Here is a 16,340-nt window from a genome sequence, read left to right as displayed (position 1 = left end):
TAGTCTTACTAAATAAAACTTACTTGTGATGTAAGTGGAAAATTTCTTACTGTTAGGGACAGCAGGAGACTTTACACAGTTCTTAATTATAAGTCATTTTGTAAAACTTTTATAAAGACCTAATTTATGTAGAATTAGTTGAACGAAGACTCTAATTAATCAAATTATTCAAAATGCCTTTGAATGGGAACCACAAATTAGAGGGAAGACAAATGTAGGCCAGAGGAGTGCCTCAAGTGAAGAGGGTGCCAGGACTATTTGGTAAATCAAGGGAACAAGAAAAGTGACATACTTCCCAAATAGATTCTCTCCATTTTCTAATGCATTTTAATAATTACTTTGAATTCTGCTTCTCAAAGTTCTATGTTTATGTGTGATTGTAAAAATGGTGGAAGTAAAAATTATAGAAATGGATACATAGCTCAAATTTGTAAATATTTTTTGCTGGAGAGAGCATTATGTTTTTATGTGATTAAATACACAGAGTACTTTTTGCAGTGCTTAACTCCATTTATAAACATATATTTGCCAGTCTGCTAAGTATACTTTTTTTTTTCTTTCTATTTTCTCTTTATTAATAGAAATAAGAAGAAAAAGATTCCACTGATGAATGGAGAAGAGGTGGACATGGACCTTTCTGCTATGGAGTAAGTTAGCTTGTTGGAGTTTCCCAGTGTGAGTCTGAGCCATGTTCCCCTTGTCTAAAGCATGCTATTTCGAAGGATTGGATAATAATGTTGTACTTCATTATATGAGTGACCACTTCCAAAACTATCCCACATTTCTTTGTCTTCTTTGAGACTTTTTTGCTGTAGCTGGGGAAATGCTGGCAAAGTGTAAAAAGTACAGGTTGACCAATATAATCAGATTTTATAAAAAAACTTGGGCATGGTAGGGTGATGCAATAAATTACTTGACTCTAATACATTTCCAATGATACCTTTCAGCTGACTTTATAGGTAAAATGTAAACAAGAATTTGTTTGAAACTAAGAGCCATTTTTGTTGGATCTTGATGAAGACCATTTAACTGCCACTAATACAGACAAGTTCCTGAAATCTGTAATTACAAAAGAATTCTTCTAGATTAAAAATAATGATGAGGTGCTTCACACTGAAATCTACACTGTCATTAATTTCAGTTGGAACTGTTAAGATCTTTGGAAGCAAATTGTTGCTCAGTGTAAATACCTGCCTTACCATCCTTGACTTGGAACCAGTAGTGCCCTCAGAAATAGTGAAGGTGTTGGTATCTTGTTTTCTGGATGAGGGAAGTAAATAATCTGCTCTTGAAAGCCAGTGGTGGCTCTTTGAAGGATAGATTGCTTCACCTTAAAAATGTTGCAGATTCTCAAAATTTAACCTCATCTAATATATGATGAGAAAAAATTTTATGACGTACTTACATTGAGCAAGTTATTGCTGTCATTTTCATATGACATTGGAAATAGGAATAATTTTAATTGTATTAAAGGATAATTACCCTAAATATTTGTGAGTATTTTTGATCAATTATGCTCAGGTCCCTGCTGTATTATCCTGAGATGAGACTTCAGGGATCTTAGAATGACCTTTGAACTGGTATAGAATTTTATGCAAGACACTTGCACTTTATCTGATAACCTAATCTGTGGCATGGTCATTCTGTTGTCTGGTTTGGACTCCTCTGCTGCAAGCATGTATGATAATACACATTCTATCCTATTTTCTAAGTCTTGTGTATGCACACTTTCACTGTCTTTTCTTCTCTAGCTACTATCTTGATGGTAATTCTAGTTTTTCTACAAATGTATTCAGAAATACACATCATATTTATAATTATGCCCTTTTCATCATTCCAAACTCTCCTAATGCCATGTCGGTATTTTGGGGTTGTGATTTTTATGTGGAAAAATGACTAAGAGAATGTATTGCATAATTCGTGCTTCTTGCTTCCATAAATTATTTCTGCAGTCATGGTGCTGTGTGAATACTAAAGTGTATTACTTTTTTTTTACTAAAGCGTAAAATGCTTGTTTGGGTGGAATACAACTGGGTTATTCTGTCTGTAGCATAATTTTAATCCTGTTGGTTAATACTTTCACTTTTATCATCATTTATATCGTTACCCTTGTCAGCTTTCATCATAGCATGTGAGTGGTTGTAAAGGAGTTTCACATCTATTGATTAAAAAAAAGTGTATTTACCACCAGATTTTCTTTCTTGGATTTTTTTTTTTTTGTAGTCCTAACCTTTAGAAGGTGATAAAGTGCTTATCAGTTAGGAAAATTGTTGCAACTGAGGAAGTAGAATTAAATACACTGAGATTATACAGTAGTTTACCATAAACAGAGATCTGTAGGTTAAAAATACTAAAACAGTGTTCACTTGGATGTATTAGAGGTTTGGACAGATTGCCCTGGGAGGCTATAGAATTGCCATCCTGGAAGCAGGAGATCGGACCAGAGACTTTCAAGAGTTCCCTCTAACCTATATTCTGTTATAGTTCTTTGAATTTAAATACTTTACAAATAACTCATAACAAGTTAGGAGATCTTTAGAATTTCTGTAGTCTTGAAATTTTATAAGCTATTACTGTTTTTAATGTCTGTCTTAGTGCTGATTCCCCCTTGCTCTGGATAAGGATAGATCCCGATATGTCAGTACTGAGGAAGGTGGAATTTGAGCAGTCTGATTTCATGTGGCAGTATCAGCTGCGATATGAGAGAGATGTGGTGGCACAAGAAGAAGCCATTCTGGCATTGGAAAAGTTCCCTACTCCAGCATCACGGCTTGCACTGACTGATATCCTGGAGCAGGAACAGTGTTTCTACCGGGTGAGAATGCTGGCCTGCTTCTGCCTTGCAAAGGTGAGGTTGTGTGGATGGGAGTAAGGGAAGAAATCCACTAGACTTTGTAAATGGCTGAAAATGGGTCAGAACTCATCACAGTTCCTAAATTGGCTTGATATTTAACTTCTTAAATTTATTTGCCAAGTATTTTTAACATGACTGATTTGAAAGGAAAGTTGTATTATTTTAGTCTGTAAATGGAGACTGCAGAAAGCTTTCATAATGGTCAAAATTGAGATGTCAGACATGAAAACCACAAGGGATTTTTCCAGATTTCATTAAGTGGCAGAAATAAAAGACTTTTGTTGAATTTTTTTTCAGAACCAAAGTATATTTTTTGTTATTTTACTGGGAAGTTCCTTGGCCAGTCTGTTGAGAACTCTGAAGTGCTGAAATTCATCTTTTTCTAATTGGAATTCAGATTGCTGCTTTATGTTGTTTCAGTTTGAATAAGGTCACAAAATAAACATCAAGTTGGGCTACAATTAAATATTAAGAAGCCAAATAATTGCCTTGAAAAAGGAAGATCTTTTTTTTTCCTAGACATACAATTAGCATTAAGAATAAAAATGAGTAAAACCCTAATTTTACAATAACAGAAAAACAAGAATTTCTAAAAATGTCATGTTGGTGACATACTTTTATGGACATGAAGACATTGATTGCCAATTTGTAGAGTTCAGATTATTGTCATAGAGCTTGCTTTCTGCTGTGTACCTGTTGGGAATAATTTCATTCCCATACAGAAATAAAATGTTTGGCCATATTTTGAAAATCAAAATCCAAATGTTTTTGACAAACTATTTTAATATTATGAAGCACTGATGTAAAACTGCCAGTGTATGTGCTAGTATTGGTGCTGCCAGTATCTGACTTAGAATATGCACTTTTCATGATGAATTCACTCGGAATATCTAATAGTGTATATTGCACAGGTAAATATTAAAAGAGCAGTTGTTGCAATATTTAAATGCAATAGTTTTTTTCTGTCTTTAACTTCTTAGGCAGTTGGGCTGCAGATAATCATTGCTGGTTTTGTTCAGTTGTAATTGTATGGAAAATCTTGGGTCTATGGATAAGGTGGTTGACTTACAGAAAAGAAGATAATAAGGCAAGCAAAAAGTTTGGCTGTGACATTAAATGAAGGTGAAGTAGCATGGCAGAACAGAGTTGTAGATATATTTATGTAAGTTACCTGGGAGGAAAGTGTAATACATTCTATTACTTATTCCAACATCAGGACATTAATGAGAGTAACTTCCTGTTGTCATTGAGTTTAATTTTCTCAGCTTGTAAATATTCAGGATCTGTATTCTTTATTGAAAAAAGCCAAGTCACTCGTGGTTATTCGGAAGGAGGGTACTTTTTTGTTGGTTTGCAGTTTCTAGCTGGGTTGCAGTTACTGTTGTCAAATGTTCTTGGTGTACTCATGTGAGACAGAGAAATTATACGTGACAATGCAGTTATCGAATTTACTACACTTTCTTGGTATATTTCATTGTAAAAAAGACTTCAGTCTCTCAGCCATGAAGTATCCAGGTGACATATTAAATCCTCATTGATAAATTAAGAGATATGTGTGAAGATACATGCACACACACTGTGCTGAGTCCTTCAGGACAAAAATACAGAGAAAGCAGCAAATAATGTCACAATCTTAATTCCTGAGAGTACACAAACTGATTTCCCAGTTCAGATCCATTGCAGTGTGGGTGATGTGCTATAAACTTTACGATAGGAACACTACCACCACAAACTTCTCCCTCCCAAACATTGAGGAGTTTCATAGATGTGCATGAGAGTTACACCTTAGTCTACTTTTTCATGCTGTGCTAAATTGAATGGAGAATGCAGAAATTGAGTGTGCCTCCTGCCTTTTTAACTAAAAATAATGCAAGAAACACCACTTGTGTTACTGTGTGGGGAATGCACAGATTCATTTAGTTCAAAGTGTGTAATGTCTCAGTAGAATAAGTAGAAAAATCAGATTCTGTCAGTAAAGAGAAATTCAAATGAGTCGGAACACATTATAAGACAAAAAAAATACTGAAATGATGATGATGATTTAACTACTGTTGATTTTACTTGAAAATAGTTGTTCATCTACGGACTTTGTGAAATGAAATGCTTAAAATAAGAAGTTCATGTTTAAAAATGTACACCCTGATATTAATGGAATAGTGAGTATTTTGTAAACATAGTAAACTTTGATATTTTGGGGATTGAGTTGTATTGGACACTGCTACATAAATTTCATACTTGCAGTTTTAAGTTCTTTATCATGGTTTCTAAGCAGTCTTCGGGATTAATCTTCATCTGCAGGAAGAATTATTGTAGCTTTCAGAAAAAGCTGTACCTGCATCTTTAGTTCAAACACTTCCGTTATTGCAAAGGGAAGATCGAGCCTGTCTGCAGTATTTTCCCTCTCTGACTTTCCTTTGAAGCCTGGATTAGTGGGAAGATGGTTTTTAGTAACAGAGCACCCATCTTCCACAAAAGCAATGGTGAAATGGATTGCTGTGCATGTTCAGATAGCCTCTTGCTTTTCCTTCACTTAATGCATATGCAATAACCTTTGAAACAAGCTAAATAATTTGGAAGGAAGTCATCAAATTCAGTTTTTTCTTTGTGAAAACAGATTTTTCCTTAGTTTGTGGTGGGTCTGTAACAATGGAAATTCCTGCTACATTGTAGGGTGCATTGGTACCATTTGTTTGTGTGCACACACATCAGGCAGATTAACCATCAGCCGACACAGGTGTCCTTGTCTGCAGACTTTCAGTGCTCCATACAGCAAATGTATGAAACCCAGGATGCTGGAAAGGCACAAAAAGCAGTTTTGTCTTTGTGGAACCTTAACTGCCTTACACCAAAGCAGACTATAGTAATAAATAGTTCTCAGTGCACAGTCTTTTAGTGCATTACAATTAAAGTTAGAAGGAGCTGCCTTGTCTTAATTTTAGAGGTGGTCTTTAATTCATAGGGTGGCTGAGACCTATTTTAAAGTCTAGGTTGAGGTTACTGGCAGGGTAAATTTGGGAAGTTGGTATTGCAAAATCCCCTTCCATCACTGGCTTCTGTAAAGTCAGAGAACTTGGCATAGTAAACACAGAATTTTCATCTAAAATACATAGAAGAGAAAATAATTAAGAACAGAAGTTTATCATGGAAGGGTAGTTAGTTGCAGATGTCTTCCAAATGGAACCATTCTCATAAAACTTACCTTTAACGTAGAGAAGATATATTAGGAATGTCAGTGAATACTTAGCTAATATAAGATAGTACACTCATGAAAGTAACTATCTGTTTAAAGGAGAGAATGTTCTTGGCAATTATCCTTTTTGATTATGGGAAATGTGTACTTTTTTACAGCCAAACTAAACTTGCAGTGGTCATGTTAATACAGTTTCCCTTCCCCCCTACTTACTCAGATTGCAAATTCCATGGTAAGTACGTGGACGGGACCACCAGCCATGAAGTCACTCTTTACCCGAATGTTTTGTTGTAAGACTTGTCCAAACATTGTGAAGACCAACAACTTCATGAACTTTCAAAGCTACTTTCTTCAAAAGGTAAAATTTATTTTTCTCAATGAATGTTTTAAAAGAATTGTCGAAATACTAAAATGTTCCCACAGTTGACAATTACAGGAACATGGATCGCCCAAGCCTCAATTATTCTGTAATAAAAGTCAAAGTAACTAATTCTTTCTCATATGGCTTCAGTTGTTCCTTCTTAGTAAAAAATCAATTAACAAATATTTAGTAATTTCTTCTGAGTAGCTGAAGTTAAATTAGCAGTTTCTTCAGGAGAATGGAGAATTTTATGTTATTATATAATAATTATTTGTAATTATTTCTGAGCTCGTTCTTAAATAACACTGTAAGGAAGATACTAATTTTATCTTTTAAGTGAATTCAGCAACTGCCTTTATTCTTTAATAGCAATTATACCATACTGCAAGTAAAGTCTTAAAACTCTTATCTTGGTGGGCTTTTTAGTTCAAGACATTGGATAATCCTTCTTGCCCTCTTCTTTCTGTTATCAAATCACATATCATTGCTGCTTATTTTGGTGTTAGCACAGTTTTTTTTACTGTAATCTATGATTTTTGGTTGTTCATTGGATAACAAAACTAATTACAATGTTTTTCTCTCAAGATTCACTTTACTGGGTGATTGAGTTCTTATTTCATAGATTTCGTATTACTGATTTTATAGAAGACTCAAATTTTGGTTTTTTACTCTGTCCAAAACTGTTTCATCCTTCCTGTCATTCTTGGACCTTCTTTTTGTATTTTTCTGCTTTTTTTGTCATTGTTCATTCTTTACCACTAAATCATCAATTTTTCTCCCTTTTTAATCCTGTGTGCCAAGTTTGACTATCTAGAGTAAGATTCCTAAATCTATGTCAAGTGGAGCCTAGACATCTGCTTAGCTCATTCTAAAATAAATACCTAGTCAGAGTAGCACCTGTCTGGCTAGTAATTCTTCAGGCTTCATTGACCCTGTTGGGTCTATATGTCTCAGTCAAAGTGGAAGCTTAGACATTGTGTCTACATGAAACACTCAAATTCAGTGTCTATCTCAAAATAAATTCCATCATCATTTTCTGTGTATCACTGGTTTTCATTTGATACTTTTTTAATAGTGTCTTGACTTGGGAGTCTGGTTTTGGATATACTTTTTCTTTTTTTTTCCAAATAGCTGTACTGTCACTAATTACTGAACAATAACTACATAGTTTATTTGATCTGAAAATTATACTTTCAAAAAGTATGTAAATACAACTTTTCAGACACTTGCTATTGTAAATTTGTTAATTGCTGATTTTCAGGATGTACCTCTTTCCAGTGTATAACTATCATTTCCTTAATGTAAAGAGTGATGTTAGTATTAATTTTATCACACAGACTATGCCTGTTGCCATGGCCCTTCTGAGAGATGTTCACAACCTTTGTCCTAAGGAGGTTTTAATGTTTATTTTGGATTTGATCAAGTATAACGATAACAGGAAGAATAAGGTAAAGACTGTGTTTATTTTAATCTCTTACTTCTTTTTTTGTTGAAAAAAGTTTTAGTTAATACCTGCATGACGTTTGATACCACTACTGTAAATACCTGGCTCAGAGTTGATGCAAAGGTGATGTGCTAAACTAAATGGTAAATGTTAGAGAATGTTCTGTAACTGACATTCTATGGTGGCACTTCTTGGATATTTCAAGCTCTGTGTGCTTGTTTGACTTACTAAGGACCTGCCTGTGGCACACATACTTTCCTTGCTTTACTCTTTTTCATTAAAAATACCCGAGTGTTTGGAGAGAATGTAGCATGCAAAGTTAAGCACTGGTTTTTATGATGGTTTTTTTGACCTTGAAAAGAATATTTGAAAGAGCAAAGAAAGGAAATAATCTTTTTTTAACAATATACAGGACTCTGGGTTTCTGTGTTTTGAATATCAGTTCTAGTTCACAGAACTGGATTGTCTTCATCTAGTTAAATAGCAGCTGAACCACAGGTTAATATTGTTCCATCACTAAACTGAAACATCTGGGTTGGAAATGTCACCTCAAGTTCCTTCCCACACAGACCTCTTCTGAAGGAGGATTAGATGACCTTTGAGATCCTGAGATGATAAGAGAATTCTAGCTCGGAGCCCATCATAATCTTCCCAATTAAGTATCCAAAGTTAAGTGGAACCAGTCTGATGTGTCTTAAGCCTAATTTTTTCTTGTGTATAGAACACATACTGTAACAACACTTGTTGCTTATTACTGAAATAAGGATGATGGAGGGTGGAGAGGTAGAGAGTTGGACACATGAATCAGTAGTCACAGAAAGGGGTGAGGTGTCTGACATCTTCTTACCACTGAGGGAGAGATCCAGCCTCACTTTTCCACGTCCCTTCTGCACATGCTTGACATCTTCTGCTGGATCTGACAGATGTGGGGCTTGTTTAGGTTAAAGTAACTTAACACTCAAATCCAGTACTTCTTTCTGCTTTTGTAAATTTTATTTTTATACTTTTTGCTGCTTACTAACACAACTAACAGATGCAAAGGCCAGCATAACAGAAGGGGTGAAACTACGAGCCCAGGTAAGAGGGGTGGATGAAGAAGCGAGATTTTCTTCACTAAGCAGCAGTGAGCTCATTAGTTCACTTCAGAAGCTCATGAAGTTGCTGGCTGGATTAATGGTATGATTTTCAGAACTAATTTTTTCCTGTTTTGCTTTCTCATGCAGTGTTTCCCACTGTCTCGGCTTTAAGATCTGTTCTGTAACAGAGTTTAAGCATTTCTTAGCTTTGAAAGAATATATATCATTATATTTTCTTGTGTTAAATGTTGGTTTTATTTAGTTTTCAGACAACTACTATCGTGCTGAGCTGATTGATGCCCTAGCCAACTCTGTAACTCCCGCAGTCAGTGTGAACAATGAAGTTCGAACATTGGATAACTTAAATCCTGATGTACGACTTATTCTTGAGGAAATTACCCGTTTTCTGAATATGGAGAAGCTTCTTCCCAGTTACAGACATACTATTACAGTCAGGTAGGGTTTAATGACACTACTTTTCTTGGGTTTTATGTACCTTTCTGTAGTTAGCTTTTGAGATTTTAGCTTGCTTGTCTTAATCTTAAATGTCAAATTCCTTTCAAGTTTCAAAAGCTGATAAATGCAAGTTTGTCTTGATTGCTTTATTTTTCAGCATTAATTTCTGTCAGTGTAGACTTTTAATAACAGGTTGATCGTGCCATGCCTCTTTAAGAAGAGCATTTATGAAAGTTTTGCCTTGTAACAGTAACTGTAGAGCACACGCATCATCTGAGCTGTGTTTTCTCTAAATTTTTATGGCTTTACTGAAACCAAGCAATGGATTTGACAGGGTGGAGAATTTAATTTGTGTTTCTGCCTGATTCAGAGGTAATAAGAGCTGTATGTTAATGCTGTGAAAATAATTGTAACATGGAAATCATGTTAATATGGATAACATAATTCAGAAAATCTTCAGTATTCAATTTGGGGAAAGGTAGTTTTGTTTTTCTTGGCTGGTATTTCATAAACCTGATGTAAATTTTCTCTTTCTACCATGTCTAGCTGTTTAAAAGCTATTCGAGTGCTTCAGAAGAATGGTCATGTCCCAAGTGATCCTGCTCTCTTCAAGTCGTACGCAGAATACGGGCACTTCGTAGATGTACGAATAGCAGCATTGGAGGCTGTCGTTGACTACACAAAAGGTACTTTTTTCCAAGTATTTTGACATTTTTTAACAATTCTCATACAAATGTAGGGCTTACCTCATTAATATTAGGTTGAAATTGTGTCCACCAGAAGAGCTTGTATGATGACAGCTGTATTAATAAGAAACTGAGATTTCTATTATTGCTTTGTCCCAGCAAGTATAAGTGTGATGAAGATGTGCTGAACATTGTTTCTCAGTGCTTTGCAAATTGAATCAGATACCAAAGTTTTGAAATAATAAGTGGCAGTAAGGGGATTTGGTAATTTCTCTTGAACACTTCAGTGACTTTGATTTAGTTGATTTCAGCCATAATTTCTAGTCAAAGTCCTTGATTTTGCTTTACCTTTTTCCTAATATCTTTATTGTGCTTTTTGCATGCATTTTATGGTTATAAATATTGGAAACAGATTATTGTAGCGATATTTTGGCTGATTATGTTTTGCCATTCCTTATGCATAGCTTATGTTTATGAGATGTTTACATTCTTTTAATATTGCCTTTATCCAAGTTGACTATTGCCGGTCCATGAAAAAAAAAATCAAACGGGGCAGTTTCTTAACTGTATTGTAGTTAAAACTCAATCCTGACAGATTTCTAATGCAGTTAGAAATTACAGCTTCAGTGATTTGCATTCCATAAAGTTAATTTAGTATTATATTGCCCCGTTCATTTATTTGGGTTAGTCTTTCTTTGTTCAGCAGATTTGTAATACTTTTGTGTTTGAAGGTTTATACCTTTCAGAGTGGCCAAATCCTTCAGTTCTTCCTCTGTAGCAGACTGGTGGATGTAGATTTCTAATTATTCTGTCTCAGATTTCATGGGTTTATTTTGTTTTCAGGGTAAAGGAGAGTTTCCTTTGCTTGTTACATGAATAATTGTTTTCTCCCTTTTTTAAGGGCTGTATTACTTTGACATTACTCCTGTTATTCTATCCAAAGACTTCTCAAACTAGATGAGCAGTGGGAGGTTTTAAGGTAGTTAGATTCTTTGAGTGAATGCATTCAGTGGAACTCAGGCATCCGCTCACAGACTGAAACCAGGCTGTCATTCCAAACAGCGGGTAACTGTGAGGGAGCCTGTGTGCTGAGCAGCACTCAGGCTCCCTCCTGTAATCCACCAGACACTCTGTATCCATAACCCACTGCACATAGACCATTTGGTAATCCTGTGAGTGATAAAAGCTAGAATTCACAATTGTGCTAGTGCTATACATATCTCTCATTGGTGGGCTAATTGCTTTATTCCACCCTTCATAGAATGTTCATGGAAAGATTTGCTGGAGAATAGAAAGCTTACTCATCAGCTCTTTTCCTTTAGAATAATGTCACTAATTCATCCCACCCTTTGGAAAGACAAACTGATAGAAATAATGTTTTCTCATTAAATTCTTGACCTTTTATGGATGGTATTTATAGTTAATAAGTGGCTTGGATAAGAAAGCATACTACAAGGTAATAAAGTACATCTTTAAAACAGTTGATCAAATGGGGTCCTGTATAAGCAAGATAGTAGGGTAAGTTGCTTGAAACCTTGTACAGGAAGCTAAAACTTGAATGGTAAAAAGTAGATTACTTGAAATCAGTGGTTGAGATGATGAACAGAGTTTTTGACAGAGCTCACTGTGAGATCTGAAAATGACAGACCAGAATACTACTGCGCCTAACTGCCTTGCCCCTTGCCAACAGCTTTTTCTTGGATGCAGAGGTAGCAGATGCAAATACCTATCTGCTATAAAGTCACTACAGTTCACCACACAGCCTAGTGTCTAGCTGGTCATCACTGTCATTTCTCCAATACAAGCTTCCAGCACTGAACACAGGAGCTTCTGCTCCTGCTGTAAGACTGGTGAGTTTTTGGTGGAGGGGTGATCTGGAAACACAGTTTGCTAACTGACTTCTTCCACTACCCATAGAGAAGCTAGCAGTGCTTGTCTTGCAGAGCCCTAAACCTGGCTTTAGAAGGAGAAATGATTGGCCATGTGTTGCCAAGAGATCTGATTCTTGTTCCCAGTTACCTGGTTTCCAGTTCACACTGGATGCAAACCAGCAGCTATCAAAAGCCTGTTGCTTGTGCCAAAGCTGGCTTTTAACAGTTCTTGTAAAGGAAGCTGACAGATTTTGTAATTTCCATAAAAAGGAAAGTCTGTGTTTTCTGGGTGGAACTTTTAGAGTAGGAATAACACTACCTTTTTTTAAGTTACTTGAAAAGAAATAATTTCTCCATGGAACTGAATAAGTTGTTTTCTTTGCCATTAATAGCAAGGGGTTTTTTCAGACATGGTAACTTTTTAAAATGCTTGAGGCAGCATACAAGGGCTTTGACAGTTTATCTAAAGTGGCTTGAAGTGAACAGAGTTTATTGACTTTTAAAAGTTAACTTGTGAGAGCTGTATGACTATTAATAGTTATTTGCATGGAACAAGGCAGTTGCATACTTAAAAGAGATAACCACAAACTATTCTAAATAAATAACCATTATCAAATTTGATGAACGTTAAACTTCAGTGTCAGAGATGGTCTGCTGCAATTGAGAACTGAGACAACACTGCTTATAATTTGAAAAAAAATCACAAGGGGATTTTTGTTTCTGAAAGCAATGACTTGTGTTTATATCTATCAGAAGTATGAAAATCTACACATGCTGCTTTTCCCACAGCATTCTCCTAGACAAACTGGCAAGCTACAGACAGGATGGGTGGTCAGTGCAGCGGGTAAGAATTCAGGTCATGGGCCACACTGAGAGCGTGGCGATCAGTGGTTTTTACTCAGGCTGGCAGTCTGTCACAAGTGGGTCCCTCGGGGAACATCTTCAGAAATTATGTGGAGAACATCACTGAAAGCAGCCTCACCAAGTTTGTTGATGACAAAGCTGGTTGTGAGGTGGACGTAGCGGAAGGGAGAGACATCTCACAGAGAGACCTGGGCAGGCTGGGAGAGCGGGTGAGCGACTACTGGATGAAGTTTAACAAGTGCAAGGTCCTGCACCTGGGACAGCATAACCAAAGAGCCCAGAACAGGCCAGGATCTGTGCTTGGGAAGCAGCATCACTGAAAGGGACCTGCGGTCTTGGTGGATAACAAGCTGACCTTGAGTCAGCAGCGTGTGGCTGCAGCAAATCAGATCCTGGGCTGCATCTGCAGGGGCAGTACTAACAGAGACAGAGATGTGATCATCCCACTCTACTTTGTACTCAGTCTGTACTTCCAGCAGTGTGTATAGTTGCAGCCCTCACAGTTCAAGAAAGTTGTGGGCAGACTGGGGTCCAGAGAGGGACCATGAAGATTATCAGGGGGCTGCAGAACCTGCTCTGTGAGGGAAGACTTGACAGCATTAGGTCTTTTCTCACTGGAGAAGGCTCAGGAAGACTTCATCAGAATATCCCAGTACTTAGAGAGCAGCTACAAAGTGGATGGAGTGTCTCTCTCCTCCACATGGAAAGGAGAAGGATTAACAAGTACAAGTTGCACCAAGAGAGGTTTCATCTTGATACAAGAAAAAATTTTTTTACAGTAAGAACAGTCAGTCAGTGGCACAGCCTCCCCAGGGATGTGGTGGAGTCCCCATCACTGGAGGTTTTCAAGGTGCAGTTGGACAGAGTGCTAGATAATCTCATCTAGGCTCCCTTTCCCATGGAAGATTGGAGCAGATGATCTTGTGAGGTCTCCAAACCAGGCTGGTGTATGGTTTTTCTGGGTAATAAGATTGGTTCTGCCTGAGGTCAGGTTTAATTTGTCATTGCTGTCCAAACTGTTTCATAGTTCCTGTGTAAATTTAAGGAGCTGGTTAAATGCATTAGTAGCAAAGCTTTGGAAGCCTAGAAGACTTAGTTTACACTATAAGGCAAATAGCAGGGACGAGTTACTTCATCTCTAGCAGAAATAAGTTTAAAAAACAACAACAAAAAAAAATTACAAAAGTATGGTGTTACCCACTTTTGTTATACAGTACTGCCAGCCTAAAGGATTTATCTCTCAGGCTTTGCATTTTCTAGCAAAAAAGCATTTTAAAATACCTTCTGTTAGTCAAAGTAATTACAATTTGCTAATGATTGTGACTTCATGTTTGCAGTGTGGTAATTCTTTGCTGTGTGGTAATACAATATTATTTTTGTTACATGCAAAACAACTTTTGTTTGCAGTGTTCTAGCTGCCTTCTGTTCCAAGCCAGAAAAAGCAGCTGTGCACTGAGCTGAGCACTGAGCTGAGCACAAGCAGTCACTACTCCCTTAGAAGTATGTTCTAGGCATAGTTTTTCAAAGATTTCTCTGGATTTTAAGGCAAATCTGAGATTGTAGTTCTGATGTGTATGGATACAAATTTGCTCTGGCATCATGCAGAACTGTGTAGCTGTGCTCTGAACAGCGCACTGTGTGAGCTAATACATTCTGCCTCCAAACAGGGTTTACTGGAGCCTCACCAGTGTAACCAGTTTTGTTTTGGTTGGACTGTAGGAAGAGCAGTGCTGATTCACAAGTGGCTTGCAAATGACTCTTCAGACATCTTCTAAGCAATATTTTAATGTAGTTGCCTTCTCCTTGCCCAGAAAGGGGTCTTATGTTTTAGCTGTCCAAAGTATTTCTAAAACTTGTAATAGAACTAAAGTGCTGGTTCTTCTAGTATTAATAAATGACTCTTCTGTTAAAAGCAACTTACCCTACTGAAATAACAAGAGAATAATAGGTATAAGAATTGGTTGGATGAAAGAAGTTATATTTTAAAATTGTTGACTGAAAACTAACAGAAATAAGGAAGAAAAGTTGAACTGAGGTATTTAGAACTGAAAGTATGATTGGCTAGGGGAAGAAAGACCCTTTTGCTAGGACCACAAAATGAAAGCAACAGAAGTGTTTTTTGACCTGTCTATCCAGTAATGATTAATACACCCTCTTCATTGTTTTAAAGAAAGGAGAATACTGCTATAAAAAATCTTAGTTATGCACCTGACAAAAAGATCACATAAAAATTCTTTCATGTTTTGTGTAATGAGTGATCATGATATCCCATATTTTGCAATACTACTCTGATAATCAAAGGAATTTTGTAATGTAAGTTACATTTCAATCTAACAAGCTGACTTCGTTTCTAACAGTGTCAAACAGCAATTTTCTAGAAGCATGTGCTGATAGGTTTCAAAATCCATTTTAGTTGCAAAATATAATGATCTAAAAAACTAATGAAGGCTACTGAGGGGAGCTATGACTGCAGTTTTATATAAGCCCTGTAGTATTCCTCTTTCTATCCTATTTAAAGATAATCCTTCACAGATTCCTGTGTATGAGAGTTGTATATTCTCTACAGAAAATGTTATGCTTCTGATTCTTGAAAGGATATTTGAATGTGTTCAGTTTAGGAACCTCACAATATCAAGATGAGCCTTTACTCTGATTTTCCCAGTCAATGCTCATGCAAATAGTCAAATTGGTTGTTATTGAACAATTGAGGCATGGAAGAGTTTTGTAAATGTTTCTATTTCAATGTAAAGTAAAACACTTAAACTTTGAATTTGCTCTATAATTAGTGGAATTCCTCTTTAGTTGCAATCACTCAGGCTCTTTATGTGCTAATTCAGGAACTCATGATTGTCTTCATCAAAATCCTTCTAATAGGCATTTTGGTTTATTTTGCTTTGCAGTTGATAGGAGCTATGAAGAATTACAGTGGCTACTTACCATGGTTCAGAGTGATCCTGTACCCTACATAAGGTGAGTTAATAAAGAGACAGGTTTTTTACCAGTGCTGAAGCTACTAAGTAAATTCTTCACCTGGAATCACTAGAATAGATCAGATCTTTAACTGCTTCTTCACAAAACTGTTTTTCCTTCTTGTTATTTTAGGTTAATTGAAACGTGTTTTGATGTTTCAACAATTCACATCTCAAAAATTAGTATATTCTGTTCTAATTCTGCATTATGTTATTTTTGTCTTTTATGTTCTACCTTGTGGAAGAAGTCTGAAGTTAGAGATTATTTCCTGAACATAAATAAAGTGTATAAATATGATGTTGCATATGGCAAAAAAGACTTTGTGATATTTAGAAAAGACAGTCTGAGACATAGTACACACAATATTTGGACAGCAAGGGGTGTAAAGCAATTGTTAGACTGTAGATGGGGTGAAAGGATCATGTGAAGATGTGGTGAAATTTCTAGTATTGCTTGTTTCAACTTTGTTTTCACATGATTGGTTGGGTATTTTCGCACATTCATTACAAACCTGTGAACACCAAGGTTCATAATAATTGTTTTTTCCAACACTTTATTCTTATGACCA

The 16,340-nt window shown here is 36.2% G+C and overlaps 1 protein-coding gene across 2 annotated transcripts in view; it reads left to right on the top strand.

The window, feature by feature from the left end:
• The window catches only part of TAF2 (TATA-box binding protein associated factor 2), a 61,096-nt gene that overhangs the window by 26,459 nt on the left and 18,297 nt on the right, over window positions 1–16,340 (top strand). For both annotated transcript variants that reach the window (XM_032132246.1, XM_032132236.1), the window contains exons 15-21: window positions 582–647; window positions 2,596–2,848; window positions 6,262–6,402; window positions 7,743–7,853; window positions 9,188–9,381; window positions 9,928–10,067; window positions 15,703–15,772. In XM_032132246.1, the coding sequence (XP_031988137.1) occupies window positions 582–647; window positions 2,596–2,848; window positions 6,262–6,402; window positions 7,743–7,853; window positions 9,188–9,381; window positions 9,928–10,067; window positions 15,703–15,772 (975 nt within the window). The remainder of the gene's footprint in view (window positions 1–581; window positions 648–2,595; window positions 2,849–6,261; window positions 6,403–7,742; window positions 7,854–9,187; window positions 9,382–9,927; window positions 10,068–15,702; window positions 15,773–16,340) is intronic.

Source organism: Corvus moneduloides, chromosome 1 (genome assembly GCF_009650955.1).
Source record: "Corvus moneduloides isolate bCorMon1 chromosome 1, bCorMon1.pri, whole genome shotgun sequence".
NCBI classification, from domain to species: Eukaryota; Metazoa; Chordata; class Aves; order Passeriformes; family Corvidae; genus Corvus; species Corvus moneduloides.
The sequence above is the reverse complement of the archived record's forward strand: the minus strand, read 5'-3'. Positions and strand labels throughout refer to the sequence as shown.